General features: G+C 45.5%; 1 protein-coding gene across 1 annotated transcript in view; it reads left to right on the top strand.

The window, feature by feature from the left end:
* The window catches only part of Galnt14 (polypeptide N-acetylgalactosaminyltransferase 14), a 217,707-nt gene that overhangs the window by 140,204 nt on the left and 55,526 nt on the right, over positions 1 to 21,977 (top strand). The window contains exon 3 of the mRNA XM_051181849.1: positions 14,522 to 14,620. Within this exon, the coding sequence (XP_051037806.1) occupies positions 14,522 to 14,620 (99 nt within the window). The remainder of the gene's footprint in view (positions 1 to 14,521; positions 14,621 to 21,977) is intronic.

Genomic DNA, 21,977 nt, shown 5'->3' with positions numbered 1-21,977 from the left:
GGTCTTTAGGGGAGTTACTGAAGCTTCTTAAGACCCCATTTCTTCACCCACAGAGTGGGAATAGCGGTGCTCTTCTCCCTGTTCTATAGTGTTGGAAGAAAGAAAGGTAGACTCGAAGCGAAGGGGTAATGTGGGTGCAATTAAGTATGGAGAGGTAGCAGCTCAGAGCCTTCACACAGCTTCTTTAGTTGGGGTGTTATGGCACTTTGTGCCTGTGCTGAGTTGAGTTCAAGGTGAGGTTGGTGTGGGGCATGCTGGCACCAAGTCCTTGGAGGGCTCCTGGTCCAGCCCTAGTTCCTGGCACTGAGTTGTCTCACTTGCCTGAATGTCAAACTTACTCAAAAACTGGAAAGCAACAAAGAAGTGACAAGGCATTTGCAATAGTGCATCTGGCAGAGCTTGTACTTAAAGATGCTGAGGCGAGAAGCCAGGGCCAGAAGTGCTTCAGGGCCCGGGGCCAGCAAGTACAAAATGTGTTTGACAAGAGACGAAAAGAGCAGGAGAAGAGATGACAGCTGTGGGTGGGGAAAGTGTGAAAGGAGGCCCAAGCCCAGCATGGTGACAGACAGTGGGATGGCATGCAGAGAGCCATGTGCGAGACCTGAGGTGGCTAGAAAGCCAGATGATCGTGTATATGGAAGGCAGAAACCTTTAGTATCAGGCCAGCCAGGTCCCTCTAGGCTATCAAAGAGTAAGGTCTATACATACCAGTAGTGGTTATCTTGGGTGTCTCTGAGACTACAAGAAGAACCCCTTATGTCAATGGAAGCTCTATCACAAACAAGCTGGTATTGCTTTCAAGCCTGGTCTAACCCAGGAATAAACTTGCAGAAGGCCAGAGTAACCATACTGTCACTTCCTCTTGGACCCTCCTCCTCCTGCCTTCTTCATCAATCATTTACAGACTTCCCTGAGCCTGTCCAGATCACCTCTCCAGGCAGAGAAGAACCCAACCCCACTTTGCTCCTAGACCAGGTCCCTCTGTTCACCACTTGACTCAAGCCAGATATTCTGGAGTCATGTTCTTTTGCCTAGGTTTTTGTTTTTGATGTTGTTGTTCAGTCTATCTTTTAGCCATACCTAAGTCTCTGAGCTTCCTGCCCAGTCCTACAGCATGTCCCTCTCACCTGGGTGATGGCAGACACCCCAGCTGACCTCCTGGCTTAGAGTTGAGTGGCATATATCCAAGATCATACCCCTTCAGTCTAGACCTTTCCAAATTTGGACTCATAAGACACTCTCTTCTGACACAGTGTGCATGTGTTTCCTCAAAGCTTTGCAGAAGGCTGGCAAGGACTCATTCTCTGGTTACAGCATAAGGGTGGACCTCTCTGTTCTCTGCTGCTCTCTGCTCAGGACAGACCTCATCTTTCAGAAATCCAGACAGTCTGTCTGTTCTCTTGGCTGATCTTAGTCAAGTCCAGTATCTCCAGTACTTGCATGTCCATCTCTGAAGAGCAATCCTCACCCTAAATTGCATCATTCCTTCTCTGTCTTCTTCCGGAGCCTTGAGAGACATGGGCCAGAGGTGCTGGCCTCTTTTTATGTCCAGAGTCCAGTGCAGTCCTTTGCCCTTATTCTTTGTTTATCAGAATCAACCTTACAAATAGGGATCCAAAAGGTACCTTAAATCCATTCTCAAACTCTCTACTGAAAACAATGTCTGGGTATACAGGAGTGGGAATGAATCCTCAGAACAGAGTGAGAAAATCAAATCACAGGAAATTTAAAGCCACCTTCACTGCACAAAGGAATCTCGTGTTTGCTCATAAATCCAAGACCATAATCGGCAAGCACTTATTGATCATACTGCTCCCCTGACATGTGCTAGGCACCTTATATATGTGCTCTCGGGTAAGCCTCACAATTTTGCTGTGATCCTGGTTTTAGAGATGAGGAAATTGACTCTGGCAGGTAGAGTAACTTGCCTGTGAGGAATATAAAATTGCAGAAAAGTGGTGCTGCCCGTAGGAAGGGCAGGGTCTCTCTGCAAAGATGGACTGGAGGGGGCAGTTCATGAGATATGTGGTGGAGGAAGGGGCTTGGGTTGAGGGATGTACAGTACATACAACTAAACACCTGTGGAAGGTTAGGTGGCAGAACAGGGGAGGTAACAGGACAGGGGAAGTGCGCAGAAGCTGTCAATAGGGCATAAACCAAGAGAGGCAGATGAGTTGGTTTGATAAGGACTGAAGGCTCCTGTGAGGAAACTGTGAAAAGAGGAAGGAGTGGGTTAGAGGGCAGATGACTGCAAGCAGAGAGAATCATTGGGAATGATGTAAAGCAGAGCTGGGACACAGGTCAGACTTGCAGGGACAAAATGAGAACAAAAGGAAGATATAGAGACATTTTGGGGGACAGTGTTGATTAAGAGGGTGTTGACTTAGGAAGGTGTAGAAGCCTTTACTTTTTGTTACCTAACCACCACCTCTGTCACCCAGAGATTTTCCAAGGGACATACTATCAAGAGTCCCTGGAAAAGAAATATGGGACATTTGGTCCTCAAGAGGATCACACCTAAGCTCAAACCCCTGAATCTGGCCTTTCCCTAGAGCCATAGGCATAGTTATGATCTTAGCTGCTCCCCCATAAGGAAGTCTCTCCTCTTGAGCAAAACAAGGGCACAGTTCACTGAGCCTACAGCTGGGAAATATGAGAGAGCATCAGGAAATAGGAAGAGGACACATTATTCTTTAGATGGTTTTCCAACTTTCTAGAACATTCTAGCATGTGGTCTTCAAGACACAAAATTAAGAGAAAGGCCTGTACTAAATAAGACTTGTTATCAGTGAGTCCTCTAGCCCTCAAAATTTTGGTAACAAGGGTGTGAGGCACTGAGTGGGAAACCCAAGTGTCTGGTTTTAGAAGAGTTTCTGGTGCTCAATGTCTCCTCTGTGGCAAGAGAGGAGTGATACAGCACCCACCCTGAGAATCACTGTGCACATTTGGAGCTCTGGAAGAATACCTGAAACAGAGCGAACACTCGGTAAGCATATCTATTATTACTATTGTGCCACGTGATTCCAGCAGGGCTAAAATAAGACATGAAGGCACCCTGCTCCCAGACACCAAAAATCTTTTTCAGGAAACACTCAAAAATAAGTCTTGGCCTATACCCAGCACTTACTTGCTAGTCCCAGGAAGGAGACTCTGAATCTTCAGAACCTTTAGACAGCACTTCCTCTGCATGCTCTCCTTTTAACTCCGACCTGCATGCACACACACACACACACACACATGCACACACGCACGCACGCACACACACACACACACACACACACACACACACACACACACACCTGCCATCTGGGTAGTATTGGCACTAATTACCAAAGGGTAGCCATTTGCAATGTACACAGAGATGAGCAGGAGGAGCTGTCCCCTCTGTACAGCTTCTAGCCATGCTTGACTCCCATTTACTTTCAAGCCTCTGGTCAATGTGAAATACCTAAATTAGCGCACAAAGTGATCCTGGTGCACAGTGAAACAATGGTCATTTATTGAGGTCATTTCTTGCCCTACGAATCTGAGTTCTCTCTGGCAAGAAGGTATTCCTAGTCCCATTACACCTGTCTGCACATACCACAGAGATGTCCCAAGGAGATGGGCTGGAGCTAGATGTCAGAAGGACTTTACAGAGTAGTAGCCACAGCACTGAGAACAGAGGGGTGTCTGCTGCTCCTAGACAGAAAGTAGGAGCTTTTCTGTCTTCCCTGTTAATATTTACAGTTTTGACAGAGGGTGGAAGACAAAGGCAAATCATAATTTAATGTGGTGGATCATTAAACTGTGCTTTCAGATGCTAGCTGGTAAATGAGTCCACATCTGCCTTGTAGAGCAGAGAGTGAAGGGAGAGAGTGAGGGAGACATCACTGAAGATGACTTTGAATGGTCTAATTATTCTGAGGTTGTGGCCTTTTCTGGAATTTTGACACCATTTCTTTTATAAAATGATGATGGTAGATGGTAGGAATATATATATATGAATATACATATAATAGTCATACAAAATAAAATGATGCAAATTTAACAAAGGTTTCTATAATGTTTTTACTCTAATCACACAAAATACTCAACATATAGAAAACATTGACACTAATGTTGATATTTTAAATAAGGTAATATGCAAATTAAAGTTCAATGGCCAGTTAAGAAGTATAGTGTTTGGTACAAATAGATTGCAATTTAAAATTTTCTAGAGCCACACTTTGAACAAAATAAAAGAAGAAAGTGAAATTAGTTTTGTTTATTTCAATAGAGGTGTAAAATGTTATCATTCCAACAATAAATGTCAAATAGTACTGTTCTAACTTGTAATTCATATTTAAAAAAACAATTTATCAAGATTATTGACATTCTTTTTCTTTGAAATCTGGATTTATTCTATACTCACAGCTTATTTCCATTCAGTCTGGGTACAGTTCACATGCTCAGTGGCCGTCATGTTGGATGGGGCCTTTCTAGTGTACGTGAGCCATAGTCCAGTGGGATTTAGTCTCTCACATGAGGAAGGATTGTTTAACTTTCTTGGGACGTTGGCAAATGTGAATGTCCTGCCTTTTATCCAGTCTGGTGTTTCCTGAGCAATAGAGAAAAGCTAAGAGCACACCAGGAATTATCCCAGGTGTTATTGCTGGCCCCATAGCCGATGCCTGCAGCTCACTTCTCTGTGGCTGATCCTTTAACCTTAGACTCTTCTTCAGTTGCTCTGCTTGCTTGGTCCCTGCATTCCTGACATTGGCCCTCCCTCTTTTGTGTTGACATCATTTATAGTTTGGTAAATAACATTTTCCCCCTCCAGCACCCTGAGCACCTCTTCTGCTGCCACATCACTGGTCCACACATTCATTCTTCAGGCATGTATTGTTTACCTATTGTATTTAGTCATCATGCTAGGTGCAGAGTTCTAACAACTTACACTGCCACACAGTCAGTAGAAGAGACAGAAAAGTAACTTCACAATGCTTGGTGGTAAATTACAATAGTGGGGTGGATGTAGAGTCCCAGAAAGGCAAGAAAAGGAGAGGGGGGGGGAATTCATAAAACAATGGTTCTTAACCTGTGGCTCTTGACTCTCACAGGGATTGTTTAATCTGATATCTTGCATATCAAATATTTACACTGAGATTCATAACAGTAGCAAAATTATACTTATGAAGTAGCAACAAAATAATTTTATGGTTGGGGGTTACTACAACATGAGGAATTGTATTAAAGGATCATAGCATTAGGAACTACCAGCTTAGAGGAAAACATGCATTTCACATACACAGAAGAGGGATGGTGCCTGCAGAGATCCAGAATGGACAAAGAGCATGTATGTGGCTATATGTGGCTGGAATATCGAGGGTATGACAAGATGGAGTCAGAAGACCCAAGGATGCATGGTAAGCCATGGTTAGGTGTGTCCTGGCTGTATTTTGTGACCAGTTAGGTAGCATCGGAAGGTACAAAGGCTGCAGCTTTAGACAGGTTACTCCAGTGGCTGCAGCTCTGGTGGGTCGGAAAGAGGAAGTTGCTGCAGTCACCTGGAAAAGCCTGAATGGGAACATAGAGAAAAAGCCAGATGGAAAGCTAAAGGAAGATGAATTGCTGAGCTAGGTTTAATTAGGGTGGGTATGGAGGAGAGGGAATCAGGGTTAGAAGCCATTTCTTGGGCTAGGGCACATGGTTGATGATGAGCTGGGGAGTACAGTCCCATATGAGAGGCTGAGAGTGAGTGAAGAACGCATACATGGGGATACCCAGGAGTGATGCTCATTGGTAAGTTAAAGCTGGGGTGCCAGCAATCAAGAGGGCAATGGGTGGCCCAGAAAGAAGGAAGATTTAGAGAAGTATGGCCAAAGAGAAAGTCTTTGTAGAAACAGCAGGGTTTCCGATGAGGGAAAGAGGAGAAAATTCAAGAGGGTATGGCTCTGACTGAGGCTGTCTCACTGAGGCCAAGGACAAAGCACAAACCAAGTACTTCATAGCATGACAAGTAAGATGATGACTATGAAGTTGTCACTTGAATTAGCATCGCCAAGAAGCAACGGGAACCTTGACAGGGGGTATTCTCAGGTAAAAGAGCCCTTGAAGGCCTATATGATGACATTGGTAGCTGATGACATTGTATGGATGAGGACGGTCTGTAGTGTCTGATAGGTTCTTTAAGCTTGGATGCTTTAAGGAAGCTGAGTAAGTAACACCAAAAAAAAGCTGACCTCTGCTGCACAGTAGTCACCCTGGGCAGGTCAGTCCACTGTTCCTACTGTTCTGGTCCTCAGTTTCTCCATTTGACAAAAAGGGGGAGAAGTAGCTGGAGGCAGTGCTTTCTAAACTTACTAACACCACACACAACTCTGTTTGGTATAATATGCGATGAGACTTAGTAAATCAATAGCTATATTTGAGTTTGCAGTGTAGGAACTTGTATGTACTACAGAAGGGGAGAAAATGCACGACAGCAGATGTGCTAGGGTTTGAGGGAGAAGTTTGGCTAGTGGAAAACCCCTAAGTCTCAGAACCTCTAACAGGTCCATATTCATTCCTGAGACACCAAAAGTATTATTTTACAAAGCTAATCTACTCTTTATCTGGTATCATCTGCCAAATTCTCTTGGCCCTTATCCACTTTATTCACCAATCGTGCAGACATCTCCCAGCAGCTCACAGTGAAGGGGACAATTGAACAGATGATCTTCAAAGCCCCTTCTGGCTGGATATTACAAAAACCCATTAGATTGGGGGGTGTGGGGAGGGCAAAGAAGAGTCTTCCAGCTGTTGGTAGTGACTCTAAACCAGAAACAGATACTGAGCTTTAAGTGAATCTGAGTCCTATGGTCTCATACATACTGCCCACTGCCTACTTATCTTTCTAGTTTGTCATGACAGGCCCCATGGGACTCTCTTACCTTGCCAGGAGGCAGGACGTTCAGAACTTATTTCTGGGATCATTGTCCTGATCTACAGCCTGCAATTAATCAGACCATGGAAGTGTCCTAGAAATGTCAAGGCATAGATTTTCTGGCAGATCTGATGCTGCTGGAAGTAGGTAGCTAATACGTCCAGGAGGTGCCCATAACTGGAAGAGACTCTTCCAAGAATGTCATGGTAGTTAGAGGCCAAGGAGCACATGTGTTGGCCTAACTAGGACTACCCTGAGACCAGGCACCCTGCAGAGTGGCCTTGAGCACTGAAAAAGAGGAATGTCTGTGCTAACATCTAGGACAGCATTTCTTTTTCTCTTTCATTTGTAACTTACAATTCTGCAAAAGAATTTAGCCTCAGTGCACTAGGGCATCCACTGTGTGAAGCAAATTCACTTCCATCATTGTTGGTAGTCCCAGCAAGAAGTGAGAAAACAGTCATTCCAGGTGGCCCACAACTATCAGATTTCAGTACATGCAAGACTATGGATGGAGCATCTAGAATTGAGGGCCATCCTAAGACATAGTGAAATTATGTCCAAGAAGGAAGAAAAGAGGAGGGAAGGAGAGAGGGGAGATGAAAAAAGAAAAAGATCATTCAAATACTAATTTTTCTTTGTATGTAGAATCCCCGAGGTGTCATCTTGTGAATGGAGGCCAGCACAAAGGGCCCCCTGGGGACTTGGGCCACAGTGTGTTGAGGGAGAGACAGAACGGGATGTAATTCCATGGTGGTGATGATGATGATGACAATGATGATGACACTTTGCCTCTTCTCTTCCTCCTTCTCCTTCTTCTAATGTAGCCAAGGGTGCCTATATTAATTTGTTTTAGTATAAGAGTTACACCAAAAGGTTATGGTAGTGGTTCTCAACTTGTGGATTGCAACCCCCAGAGGGGTCACATATCAGATATTCTGCATATTAGATACTTACATTACGATTCATAACAGTAGCAAAATCACAGTTATGAAGTAGCTACAAAAGTAATTTTTATGTTTAGGGGTTACCACAACATTGAAGAACTTCATTAAAGGATGGAAGAATTAGGAAGATTGAGAACCACTGGGTTTTAGCTTAAACTGACATTTACCTTCTCATAGTGTCTATGGGTCAGGAATACTGGTGTGGCATAAGTAGGTCCTCTACTTCAGGGACCCTCCCATGCTGCCACCAAGGAGTCACCTAGCACTGTTCTCATCTCAGAAGTTGGCTGGAGGAGAATCATCCTTCAAGTTCCCTCACATAGCTTTTAGGAGATTTGGTTAACCACAGCCATATGTGGAGCTCTACAACATGGTGGTGCATTCTCTCAAAGTGTGTAAACCAGACTCTTGTATCTTAGTCACAGGAGGAAAAATAATTTAGCTCAATTTTCTCCATTTCCATAACACCACAGCCAGAGATGTAAAGGCAAACATAGTCATGTGACTCCCAATAAGGCTAGGACTAACTTCTTGGGAGATTGTTGTATGTGCCCAAGAGTGCAAGCAGGAGGGGTGAGGTGGAAGGGAACATGTTTTCTGCTCTAACTCCATCTGCCAACTCTTTGACATCCATTCCAGCCCAGGACACCTCAAGCACATTGATTCCTCTTCTTTCTCATCACCACTAAGTTGCATCACTCCATGCATGAAGAAGATGGATAAAGGGAGACAGCTAGATTTGGGACCAGTTATTTTTCCTTAGAAATATTCCGTTCCTTTTCAGGGAGTCAGCAAGTTCAACCTGCCAAGGGGATGAGTTATACAAAGAGGTGTGGCTTAGGGCCATCATTAAAGCTGCCCACCACAGTGACCAGCCAAAGTCCAGCAGATCATCTGCCTGCTTTGGCCAACCTTTCTGAGTATACCTAGATTCAGTAACAATTGAATGCAATTAAAATATACCATTGTAACATCACAGTAACTCTTAGTATCGTTTGAAGTATCTTTTATGAGAGAAGGGATTTCCCTAACACTAAGAAATAGTAACTGTTGAGGCAAGTAGGAGCACTATGTGTTTATGCAGATGAAATTAATCTGCATGTGAAATCCTATTGAAATTGACATGATATAAAAATTTTATGCCTTACAGTGTTTCTGTGTCCCCCATGAAATGAGATTAAAAGGAATTTCTGATTTCACTCTCATCATACCTTCCTATGCCCTTCTAAAGAGTCAGATGTGAACTTAGGGGTCAGCCACAGAGTTGGCATTTTGTAGTTTATATTCATCTCCTCCCTCCCCCTGAGATCGGGTGTCCTCCCACAGAAGGAGGCTCAGAGTGGACTAGGCACTCTCTGCTTGAAAAACAAGATCTGATTCCAAAAGCCAATAGCAAACTCAACTGACTCTACTCTGGGAACTCTGACATCCAGGAAAGGTCTCTGGGCCCAAGGCTGGCTAGCACCCTTTGCCTGCCTTCCTCTGGAGAGCCACATGCTGGTGACGGAGAAGGGACAGTGTCTCTGAGGTTTCTCCTGGGTCAGAATAGATGGCAATAAGAATGGCAGGCAGAGGTCGAGCTTGGAGGGTGTTTGCTGCCCCACCCCAACCCCACCTGCTTGCACAGGGGACTCCCTTGGGCACACACAGCTCTCTCCCAAGAATTAGTCCTGCCCCTATTGGGAGTTGCATGCCTGTGCTTCCCTTTATCTCTCTGGCTCTGAAGTTAGGGTAACAGAACCCATGGAGATAAATTATTTTCTCAAATTGGGACTGGCCTTCTACAGAGCAACCTTAAGTGTGGGGGGTTAGAGAGGATTCCAGTTTCTGTTTAGGGTTGGATGCCTGGGAAGCATTTGACTGAGCCTTGCAATGGACACATCGTCCCTACTCTGGGAGACTGCCAGTGAGAGCATCTCTTTTGGGGTACTCCTGGAGAGCAGTTTCCTCATCTTCCTGTTCCTGCCCAGCAGCACAACCCAATTTTCCCTCTTAGACAGATCTCTTGTTTCTAGAACCTATAGAAACTCCTTTTTTTTTTTTTTTTTTTTTTTTTTTTTTTTTACCTGAGTGTAGTTTGGGTGTGGGCACTTAGGCCTGACAAGGCACAGAACAGACATGAATAACAACTGGATTTGTCTGGCATGAGGGTATTATAGCATGGCATAAGCCCCACACATCTGGCTCTAGTCCACTTCGCTTCACTGAGTTCTCAGCCTCTCTCTGCCTGCTTCCTTAGTCCTCCTCAGTCCATCATGGCGGGGAGAGCCTGGAAGAGCATATTTATCACGGTGGGCCTGAAGAAGAAATGGAAGAACAGACTGGAGACTGGCTACAACCTTTAACCACCCCCTCCCCAGTAGGTCCCCTACCTCCCAACACAGCAGCACTCCACACTGGGCCAACCTAGCATTTAAAACAGGAGCCAGAGTGAGAGAGTATTCCATGTGCAAGCCGTAACAGTAGTGAACCTGGAAAACAATAGGCACTTCCTAAGCTAATGTGAACATTATGCACCTGAGGTGCTCCACATGGTGATTGCTGTAAGGGTTCACCAGTGCTCATTTTAATTCACTATGTGGTGGATATTGTTACCACCACTAACCAGGAGACTAAAGGTCAGAGAAGGGAAATCATCTCTGAATCCTAAAATCAACTGTCTAACCTGAGAGTCCCCCATGCCAGGCTATCTGATTCTTACTGTGTTGTGTTGAGAATCTCCACCAAACTCTGGCCATGCTGACCACACAGTAAGGCCCTTTGTCTCTCCCAGCGTGCCAGAACCCCCTTCCAGGCTCACAGCCATTGAACAGCTCTCCTCTATGCCAATCTCATAGTAATAATAATAATTATGTTCTCTCTGCTTTAAAGTTAGCTGGCTTGCCTCTCTATCACCCCCTCTGGTTTTCATCCCCCAGCATAAAATCCCAAATGGTTTATAATTTATGATCAAGTATTTCGTCCCGCATGTGGTAAGAGAAAGACCATGTGTTCCAGGGCCATAGAGACCACTAAGAGCTCACAACTCATTAACAAAACAGGGTGACCATGGCCATCATCATGCTCTCCTTCGAAGGCAGCTGCAGTGTTTTACCAATGGAGGATGTTGTATGCATCATTACTGTGATAACCGACAGGCGTGTCTCTATTGTACTGAGGTTGTCATGTTCATTTAGTGTGCTGAATGGGCAAGGGCATAGCAATTCACAGTTGGGTGAGGGAAGGGCAGGATAAGGCTCCTCCTATGCCCAGGGTTGACCTCAGGAAGCACCTTCAGCCAGTGACACTGAGCCTTCCCAAGGTTGGGAATTCAGGAGGCACATTGAGCCTCAACTTAGTTTGGGAAAATCATGGGTCTCCAATGAGTCTTTCAAAAAAAAAAAAGAAAAGAAAAGAAAAAAAGAGGGAACAAAACTGTTTAAAATCATCCTGGATCCTGGAGGAACCTGTTATTGGGGAGTTGCTATGCTTGTTGCCTCAAACAGCGTGTGTGCGCGCGCACACACACACACACACACACACTTACTCTCTCCCCCCTCTCTCTCTCCCTCTCTCCCCCTCCCCTATTTCTCCACAGAGCTAATGCCTCATATTCCTCCTGGGTCATAGGATGAGCTAAGCGCTCCCACCCCTACCCCTTCCCACTCACTGGCTCCTGACTCCAATAAACTCCCTGAATCTTTAATAAATTATTAACATGCTTTCTCGTCCATCTGCTGGCGCCAGACGTCAGCATTGGCTGCCGCCTTCATTTTCCTCATGGCCCCAGAGACCTCAGTGTTTGATTAATCTTTTAAGTCTCTCCCATTTACTGTCTGGGCTGAGATTCTTCTAGGTAGGCAGCTTTAAGGACTTTTTTCAGCCTCAAGCCCATATTATAAGTCCTTAGTGCCTGTCACTGAGCAGGCTGTGGACCAGGCTTTGGATAGCAAGTGACTGCTGTGTGGGATGACTGCATACCTAATGCTGCTTGCCCTGTACTAGGAAGCACATGGGACACTAGGGACCAGCACCAACTAAGGAGTCATGGATCTGGCTTCCTCCATCCCATGCATGAACCAGGTATGTCCTTTGGTGAGGGAGTTCTGAGCCTCAGTTTACCTTTCTGCAGAGGCTGTTGTCAATATCAAACAGATGAACCCTTTGGGCTACAACAGAAGAAGGAAATCTTGGGAAGGAATATGAGCCTGAGAGTATGAAGCACCATCTTGCCCTGTCCTTTGTGGACCTATGCATGACAGCAGAGCTCCTCAGCTTTCTGCTATGACCCAGGCAAGGCTTGTATCCTACCCTTTTGGAGATAGGACCTTCCAGGCCTGGGAGAATACCACCTAGGTTCCAGCTGCTGCTTGCTGCTCTAATGGTTCTGCTTTCTGTCTCCAACCTCCCTTTTGTACTCTGTGAGCTTGCATCTCTAGTCAGTAGATACTACACTTCCGTTAGAGGCTGGCTCAGCTAGTTTCTGCCCCCATTTCCTTGGCACTTGCCAAATGCTTTGTGTGCATGAGCCACAATCTTCCCAGCAAGCCTGTGAAGGAGGCCTGTCCTTCTGTGACAGGAGCCTTGTCCACATTTTGCAGGTGACAGTATTGAAGCTTAGAGGTCAGTGGCATACTCTGGGGCTCACAACCAGCTTTTGGCAAATCCAGATTGGAATCTAGGCATTGGGCCCAGGTTCATCTCATCAGCATTGATGCCATAGTCCTTGAGCTCTGTTCCTTCCCTTGCCCCTCTCATTGCCACTTAGCCACTCTTAGTACCAATGGAGACACCCACCAAAGACACCTTTCCAACACCAGAAAGATCCAGTTAGGCACAGCCAGAATCACCTGTGTATTTGGACTGATGTTACTAATCGTGTGACCATTTGCCTCAAACCTTTTGCTACCTGTCATAATTATCAATGAGGGAGATTTGCAAGTTAGGGGTTGCTGTCTTCATTGTGTGGGTGAAAAATATAAAACTGAGGAAATCACAGTCACAAGTAAGTAACCCCGTGGCATAGCTGGACCTCAGGCACAAAGAGAGCTTACAGCATTCGGATCAAATGACTTGTCTATACTGAAGGCAAGCTACACGCACAGCTTCTGCTTCTGTGCCTACATCTTTGGGGGGAGGGAAGTTTGGACTAACTGTGCTTCACAGAGGGTCAGGGAGCAGCCTGCAGAGGTGGGCAATTTTTTCAAGGTCTCATGCTGGCAGGTTGTGTCCAGAGCCCTAGACCATGAGTCTGTGAGCTTTTCTACCCCGTTTTCTATCCATCCTCACCTTACCCTATGGGATCCAACATGTTTTCACTGGAGCCTTCTTCATGTTTCAGGCCGTTAGCCTCTGCCTGTGTACACAGGCTTCTAGGTCACTGTGCATTGATATGCCTCTCTCCCTAGCTGGCATCTCTGAGGCAAAGTAGTGCCTGTGTCTAAAAGCTCTCTAATCAAGTGGCAACTCCAAAGCCTACCATTCTCCTTCAGCTTCCCCCAAATAACTCAGAGTCATGGAAACTGAGCCATGACTACAGAGGATCTCCAAGCAGAGTCACGACAACTAGATGTCCTGGCAGTAGTGGCATTCAGGGTCTCCTTTGTCTGTTTCTGAGGGAGACCAAGAGTTTTCACTAAGATCTCTGACCTTACCTCCCTTGCCATAGATAGTTTGTCCAACCCACTCCCTGCTCTTGCATTGGTCTGAGGCACTGGGCTCTTGACATGTCTATGTTCATGTCAACAATACACCAAGGCAGTACTATTAGGGTGACCATAGGGACATCAAGTCTTTTAGCCAAAGACTGGAGATAGTGTTTCAGGCCCAGACTTGTATGTAAGTCTGGTTTCAAATGTGACCTGGATTCCAGGAAAGTTTAAAATGCATATTTGTACAAATTATTATCAAAAGACTCCAGAGGGTTCAGTCCTTCAAAGCCTATCTGTGGGTTTCTGGATTTCCAATTAAAGGCTCAGGAAGAAATGGAAAAAAATGAGAACAAATATCTGACCCCCCCCATGTATGTTCTTCTCTTTTTGACCCCTATAATAACCCTGCCCATAATTGGGCCACACATGAAATCAAGAGAAACAGGAAAAAGTGTACACCCAGATGACAGCCCCCAGTGGCACTGGCCTCACTTGGAGGGTCTATTTCCATTATAGCAATTCTCAGGCTGCAGGCTACAATTTTCACTTGAGGCAAAGTATTAAATTGAAATTACTCCACCAGATGTAATGGTCATACAAAATAATCCTAAACCCATGGAAGCAAATGCTTTCTTAGGTTGCTTATACTGAAGCTGTAGGCTCTGTCTCTGTAAGTATTGGGAGGGGGAATGGGTACAGGGCAGGAGCAGGGACCAGCGGTTACATAGAACCCACCTCTGAAGCTGCAAGTCCCAAAGTCAATATAAAATATAAGAATCTGTTGGATTGATCTGCTCTCTGGCCAAAGGCTTGGGTAGGAAGGGCCCAGATTTTGGGTAGATCCCAAGACTTGGAATGTTGTTCCTTCAACTGTTAGAAAACTATGTCTTTGAACTCAGGAATGTGTAAATGACAATACTTGTTTCTGTTTAGGCTCCAAGCCCAGTTTCTCTGCCAGGTGGTGGACATTTAGTTTCAGTCATTCTCAGATGATGCCCATGGTCCCAGGCTCTTCTGTTGTGCTCTCAAATGTCTTATAATCTGCTTTTGCTTGCCAGATGTTCATTGCTGGTATACTGCACGGACCTTCCTCCAACCAGCATCATCATCACCTTCCACAACGAGGCACGCTCCACTCTGCTCAGAACCATCCACAGGTAAGGCTTCTTCCTGTCTGGGGCTGTCACTTAGCCTGCTTCTTGGTCAGGCTATGTCTGCTCACATATCCTGCAGGCATGTACCAGGCAGCTGTCTGTGCATCACACGCTTCCACTCGGTCATTCCTCACATGCTGATGAGAGAGACCATCATCCTATTTTTAAAGAGAAAGATAGATGCCAATGGTGCCTGGTAACTTGGAGACATTCAGAAATAAAGCAGAGGAATGGATAACAGACCCTTTGGCCATCAGTGCTAGGCTGTCTGAAGAGTGTGGACTGGCATGGTCACAACTGATGAAGGATGCTCAGATAGTCAGGTTGCTTGTTTCATCTCCAGCCTCTGGCTAGGATCAGGATTTGAATGTACCCTAGGCTGCTCATCTTGTGCTGCACATTTCCAAGGCTGAGACAATGGAGGGATGTGTGGGAACAGCTGTGAGCAGTCATCTGATACACGAGGGGGGGAAATGAGATTAAACATGGACTGGCCATTGAGAGCAGGACACACAGCAGACCTCCCTCTCATCATCTCCAAAAGACAAGCCACACTGTCTCCATTCTTCCACACCTGTGTGCTTTGGTAGTGGGGAATTCTGGGTAGAGGGAAGCAAGCTCAGTAGCAGGCTCACCCCAAGGGGACATACCACATCTTACATCTACCTGTCACTAAATGTTGAATGTCTACTGCGTGGGGCCAGTGCTTCCCTTACAGTAAAGGACCCACCCATGTGTAAGAAGAACACATGCAGCCCATATCTTTAGTACCTGATGGCTGGCTGTATCCTCTAGCTACCAACCCTGTCCTCGTGTCTGTACTCACCCAACAGGCCATTCAACTCACATAGACTGTTGTGTATGATTTCCCAACAAGACAACAGTTCTACACACACACACACACACATTCTCACACACACTCTCATACACACGTCACAGATCATTAATAGTGTCAGGGTCAATAGTAGGCATGTGGAAGGGACAAGGAAATGTATGAGGATTCCATTGCTATCCCAGGGATGCTCTTGCTTCTTCGTTGAAAGCTGGAACAACCTGATGGGAGCATGATGGGAACATAATGGGACAGATGACAAGAGATGAGAGAATCACAACCTTGATGAATGGGGACTTTCTCAAGAGAAAAAGCAAGCCCTGAAAAATTCACCATGGCAAGAGGTAGAGCAAAGCTTACAGGGTGTGAGGCTCATGTTGTCTGTCTTTTCTTAGAGCAACTGTCAACCTTTTCCTCCCATGGGGTCCAGGAACATGCAATGGTCCATGACTTTGTATCCCAACCCTTTTCACTCATTGGTAATTTCCTAGATCTAATGAGGCACTTTCTAGGTGAAGGCAGTTAAGAGTATGGACTCTGGGACCACATCTGGCTAGCTCTGCCTGTAACAGCTCTGTGACCCTGGGGAAAGTGCTGGACCTCTCTGCCTCAGTTTTCTGTTCTTCTAAACAGAAATTGTGACTACTTCTAATGCCCTGGCATGAGCTTAGTGAAGACTGAATGCAAGTAGGTTTAACAGTTAGGACTCTCTACAGCACAGAACCAGTGACATCTATAATTATAAAAGGGCAGTTACTAGATTAATTTACAATATCAGGGCCCAATAGTATAACCAAAGCATTCTGCCAGCTGGAAAACTAGAAAAAAAAAGTCCAAAAAATGGAAGCCTCAGAATGGGGAGGGTGGGGGTGCAGAAAGATGGCTAAGACAGTAAAAGGCACTTGCCACTAAATCTGGAAATAGAGTTCAACCCCTGGGCCCCACATGGTGGAAAGATAGAACCAACTACTGAAAGTTGTTCTCTGACTTCCAAATAAGGGCCATGATATGTGCACATGCACACACATATGAATGAATGAATGAATGAATGAATGAATGAATGAATGAATATAATAGAACTAAGAGGAGTCCAAAGGCATAGCCCCAGACTAAGACTGAAGTCCCTGAAGCTCCCTAGAGACAGATGTACTGGTATAAGTACAAGTTTAAAAACTGAGATGCTGTCATTTGATGTCCTAGGCAGTTACAGAATGGGCACCCACCCAAGGAGGATCAAGCTTTGCCCTGGTGGGCTTCTTCCTCCCTGTTTTTTGTGCTGTCTGAACCCCAGCCCAATGTACATACTGCATACATGTGGTTGGGTTGTCTCTCTTCAGCTGGGTGATCCACATGGCAATATGTCTGGAAGCATCTTCATAGACACACTCAGAATATGCTTTACTAATTTTTTGGGTGTCTCTTAATCCCTCCAAAGTGTCCATCAAGCCTCATCACAGTATGCCAAAGGCTGGGCTCTCCTGCTGGCACAGAGGGAAAGCAGCAATGTGACTGAGTCTCTAGCCCTGATAGATGACAGTGTTCTGGTGTGATGGCTCTCCAATGTGAGAAGATGCCAGATTCCCTTGGAGGGCTTGCTAGAACATGCCTTCTTGGGCTCCAGCCTCAGCGATTCTGAGTCAGTTAAGTCTGGAATGTGGTCTGAGAATTTGCATTTCTGACAAGTCCCCAGGCTATGACAATGTTGCTGGCTCAGGGTTCAGACTTGGAGAATCAGAACTGTGCATTATTTCTGTTGCTGTTAGTAGCTCCAATAGTCTTATCACGGTGCCCACATTCCACCAGCAACTGTCATGTGCCAGGCATGGTGCTAAGCAGTGCTCACTATGCCAGCCGAGGAAACCATGGTACTTGGAGGTTTGGTATTGACTGAGCCTTCCTGCTGGCAAGTGGGGGCTGCACAGATGTGTGCTTGCATGCAAATCTGTCTCCCTCCAGAACTACTACGCTCTACTGTCAGCTGGCCCCAGGTCTTCATTCGCCTGGTATTTGTGGAGCATTTGATAAGACCTGTCTGCATATAGCACTGTGGAGTTCACAAAGCAATTTCAAATACTTTTCCTCGTTTCATACACACAAAAGCCTGTGAAGTAGGTCAAGTATTAATATCACCTGCTTTTACAAGGGAAAGGTAATTACAGAAGGAATGGAGGCCGGGAGCCGACCCACTCAGGACTACACAGCAAGCACTGTTGCAGGGCCTACTTGGCCTGTGAGTCTGAGATCCCCAAACTACCCTGAATGTTTTGGGGCCCAACTTGGACACCATCATTAGATCACAGAAAACAGGGGAGTGAGAGAAGTCATAGTCTACTGTATAATTGCACATAGGAGTCAGATTCAAAATGATTCCCTGGACAGTGTGTTCCATACATGCCAATGAGATAAACGCTTTGACCCATGCTGTGGTCACATGAAGAAAGATGTGTGACAGGGGAAGTAGGAGTAGCTAGGATGGTTTGAAGCAAGGCAAAGTGAGCCCTGGGGAAACGGGGATTTACTTCGCTGAAGGGGAGCTGGTGGGAAGCCTGGATTGTAGAACCTGGGAGGGGAACAGAAGGCAAGAGATCACAGCAGCCAAGGTCTAGATGACAGTTATGGGGGAGCTAGAAGGAGGGTGGTGGAGGACCACCCAGGCCAAGGCCCCTGGGCTGGACTTCACCTTCACATCCTCCTTTTCCAGTCACTTCTGGTGCCCAGAGTGCTTGCCCATCTCAGGTGTCCCCAGTCTAGGGGCACTTTTAGGGGAGACACCACCATCACTTCCATTTCGCTGAGGACAGGAGCACAAGCAAGCCAGGTGTTAGCAGGAAATGGTCTAATTAGTACTTGCTGCTGATGATTTCTCCCCCCCCCCTATTCCCGCCACACCCCCCCTCTGTTTTAAACCCTGGACATTTTTTATTCACTAATCATCTCTCAGTTCAACCAGCTCAGAGCTATACACGATTTACCTTTTGATGTTCACAGAAGAGAACTCTTGAATTTCAAAGAGCTGGCGGGGATTTGGGGGAATCGAATGCAGAAGCTCCATCCTAATCAAACCTCATTAGAGGTTATTCTTCAAGCAGGTTTTTTTCCTCTGTCTGCCTCCCTCTCCCCTCCTAGCTTGATTAGATGGCTGGTGGCTGGGTTTGCTGTGTTTTCTTTGGGACAATCACAGCGAGCAATCTCTACCCAGCACCCCATGGTGGAGTCTGCAGCCTCCTTCCTTTCCCTGTCTCCCACTGCCCCCATGGATGGTGAGAACTGTCCCAGCCTTGTGTTGGAGTTCCTCTCTCCACCTCACACTAGTTGCCATGGTGAGAATTAGGGCTTCATAATAAAAGGTAGCTCTGGGCAAAGTTTCTTTCTCATAGAGTCAGCATCCTGCATAGAAAGGGGGCTGCCCTGGGTAAAGGGGACTCAGGCAAATCTGAGAAGACAGATGCTCATAAAACCTCTACCAGCACCCCTTCTGAACTCCCTTCCCCCATTATATATAGGACTCTTGGTGTGTTGTGATGGCTGTCATGAAGCAGAAATGCTTTGGAGAAGCCATCACATCTGGAGATGCTAGAAATATTCTGAGACCCACAGTTGATACTGAAACCAAGCCTGTGCCCCTTGAGTAAGACATCTCTAGCACAGGATGTTGGTTCAATTAACAAGTCACAAATGACACATGGTATAGTAAGAATGGCAACTATCATCACTTAGTGCCACATGTTACACTAAATGCCTCATATAGGTTTTCTCTTTTTTGAAGAACCTCCTACTGTAAATGGATTCCATTCTACAGATTAGTATGCTGAATGGCAGTATAGTCAATTGCCCCAAGTCTAAACATCTTAGTAGTGAATACAGCCAAATAACAAGCTTCTCTTGTGACCCTCAGTGTCCAGCACATAAATTGTGCCCTAAACATCCTTCCAGTTTAGAGATGTGAGCAACACTTGGATTCATGAATTCACAGTTTCCCTGTACCCCCAAAGAAATTAAGAAACAGAAATTAGTGAAGGAAACTAGATTTTCTTTTCTTTCTTTCTTTTTTTTTTTTTTAACAGTGTAGCCAAACCAAGGTATAAAAGAAATGTAATTCCCTTTTTACTATGCCTGTGGTCCTCTCTTAATGTATAGAAATTCATAAGACAAAAGCTATAATATATTGTTAATTTATCATTGAGATGGTCTGACTATTCCTGTTCTGGGGAAAAGGCACTTGGGTTCCAAGTTACCTTCACTATCTCAGGTTCTCTATCACAGAGACAGTTTTCAAGTCAGGCCCAAGGAAAATGGGGTAGTCATTCTGTCTTTAAAAGTCCCTTAGTGGGAAGAGTCTCACAGTAGTGGGCCCAGGGTGGGGCCTGGAACTACCCAGGCTCTATGGTCTATGGTACTCTCAACCTTGGTCAATAAAGCGCTTTGTGTGTGTGTGTGTGTGTGTGTGTGTGTGTGTGTGTGTGTGTGTGTGTGTGGGCAGAAACTCACAATGAGTCAAAATGATGAGACTATGTGACCATGAGTGCTCAGCCCTAAGTAGAACATTTGCATCAAGCCCCTCCCCAAGGCTGGGGGAGTACCACATCACAGAAGAGGGGATGGAGAGAATGTAAGACTTAGAAGATGAAGAGTGCTACCAAATGCTGGGCAGAGCATTGACACTGTGTTCAAGTGACCTCTGGAGGGGTCTCACAAGGGCCCCAACTGGGGAGCTATAGGCAAGTTGATAGCCACTGGGGGAGGTAGAGTCATTTTTCTTTGGGTTTGTGCCACAGGTATGGTATCCAACTTGGAGGTGGATGGCTTCATGTCTGTTGTGACTATGTTGTGACTATAAGCAGCATTAGCTGGACTCAGTGGGTGATTAAAAATAAAGAAGAAAACAGGGAGGGCCTGAAGTTGGGACAGCTGAGGAGGCAGGAAGAGTTGGAAGGGGAGAAGGGAGGTATATGTATGTTTTATTTATTCTCAAAAAATAAATAAAAAGTGTTATTTAAAGAAACATTGCTAAATGGCTAGCAACTATTGGGACTTTATTTCTAATGCACTGACTGGGGAGGTGAAAAGCAATTTCTCTGTGGGAAATCATTTTGCCATTTCTTATAAGAAAATACAGATTTAGAATGAACAAAATATTCTCAACTTGGCAGTGAGGAAACAATCTGTTTCAACATTGGGGGATATTAAATAATGATATTTCTGTTATTGATGTATATGTGAAAAGTGTGTGTGTACATAACACACATACATATATTATCCCCCAGGGGCTGGGGAAATATCTCAGTTGGGAAAGTTTTTGCTACACAAGCATAAGAACATGAGTTCAGATCCCCAACACATGATAAAAGCCAGGTATGGCTTTATGTACTCCTATAATACCAGTGTTGGGAGTTGGAGACAAAAGAGCCCTTGGGGGATTGCTGGCCAGTAGTCTGGGCAAATTGGTGAAAATAGTTAAAGGCAATATTTTAGTTAGGGTTTCATTGCTGTGAAGAGACACCTTGATCCTGGCAGTGCTTATAGAAGTAAGCATTTAATTGGGCCTGGCTTACAGTTCAGAAGTTTAGTCCATTTTCATCATGGTGGGAAGCAAGGTGGTATGCAGGCAGACATACAGATTCTGGAGAAGTAGCTTAGAGTTCTACATCCAGATCCTCAGGCAGCAGGAAGACAGTATAACAGTGGGCTTGGCTTGAGCATTTGAAACCTCAAAACCCACCCCCAGTGACACACTTCTGCCAACAAGACTGCACCTCCTAATAGTGCCATTTCCATTCAAACCACTACAGTACCCGACACTGAACTCTGTCCTTGACTTTCACACACACACACACACACACACACACACACGCACACGCACACGCACACGCACACGCACACGCACACACACACTTGCAAACACATACACAATGATCTCCCATATCTGAAAGAAAAAAGAATCTCAGGGATTCTATGGACTGGTACGTGTGAAGCTGCAAGCTTACTCTGGCCAGACAGAGTTCTTTGTCCCTAGTTCCGCTCATTTAATAGGGGAGAAGCCATTTATATTCTTAATTTGGAGGTCAGCTTGAAGCTGGAGTTCTCCATGTCTGTTACACACACTGATTTGGTGATTCTGGAGGGAAAGTCACAGTCTCTCTTTAGAGTGTTTTCTGTCTCTCCAAGGCTTCTGTGAGGCACCCAGGTTACAGGGGCAAGAGCTTGCCCGGTGAGGTGTAAAACCAGCTGCCAGTGCCAGGAAGTGATAAATGCTGTGTGAAGCTTCAGGAAAAAAAACTGCTAGAGAATCCCAGGGGAGGAAACAATTAATTCTCCTTAAGTAGACTGGAAACCTGTTAGAGAGGAAGTGCATTTGAACTGGTCCTTGTGGGCAGCTTAGGGCTATTTCAAGTCTTAGAAGAGGCTCTCAATGGTGAATAAGCAGAAGAAATTCAGGTGGTAGCACTGGGCATGAACAGCTGTGGGCAGCACCAGCCTGTTCAGTGATGGGAGAGAGTAGACCACACTGAGGGTTAGGGTGTGGGTAGT

The sequence above is a fragment of the Phodopus roborovskii genome, unplaced genomic scaffold (assembly GCF_943737965.1).
Source record: "Phodopus roborovskii unplaced genomic scaffold, PHOROB, whole genome shotgun sequence".
NCBI classification, from domain to species: domain Eukaryota; kingdom Metazoa; phylum Chordata; class Mammalia; order Rodentia; family Cricetidae; genus Phodopus; species Phodopus roborovskii.
This window is presented reverse-complemented; position numbering and strand designations above follow the sequence as displayed.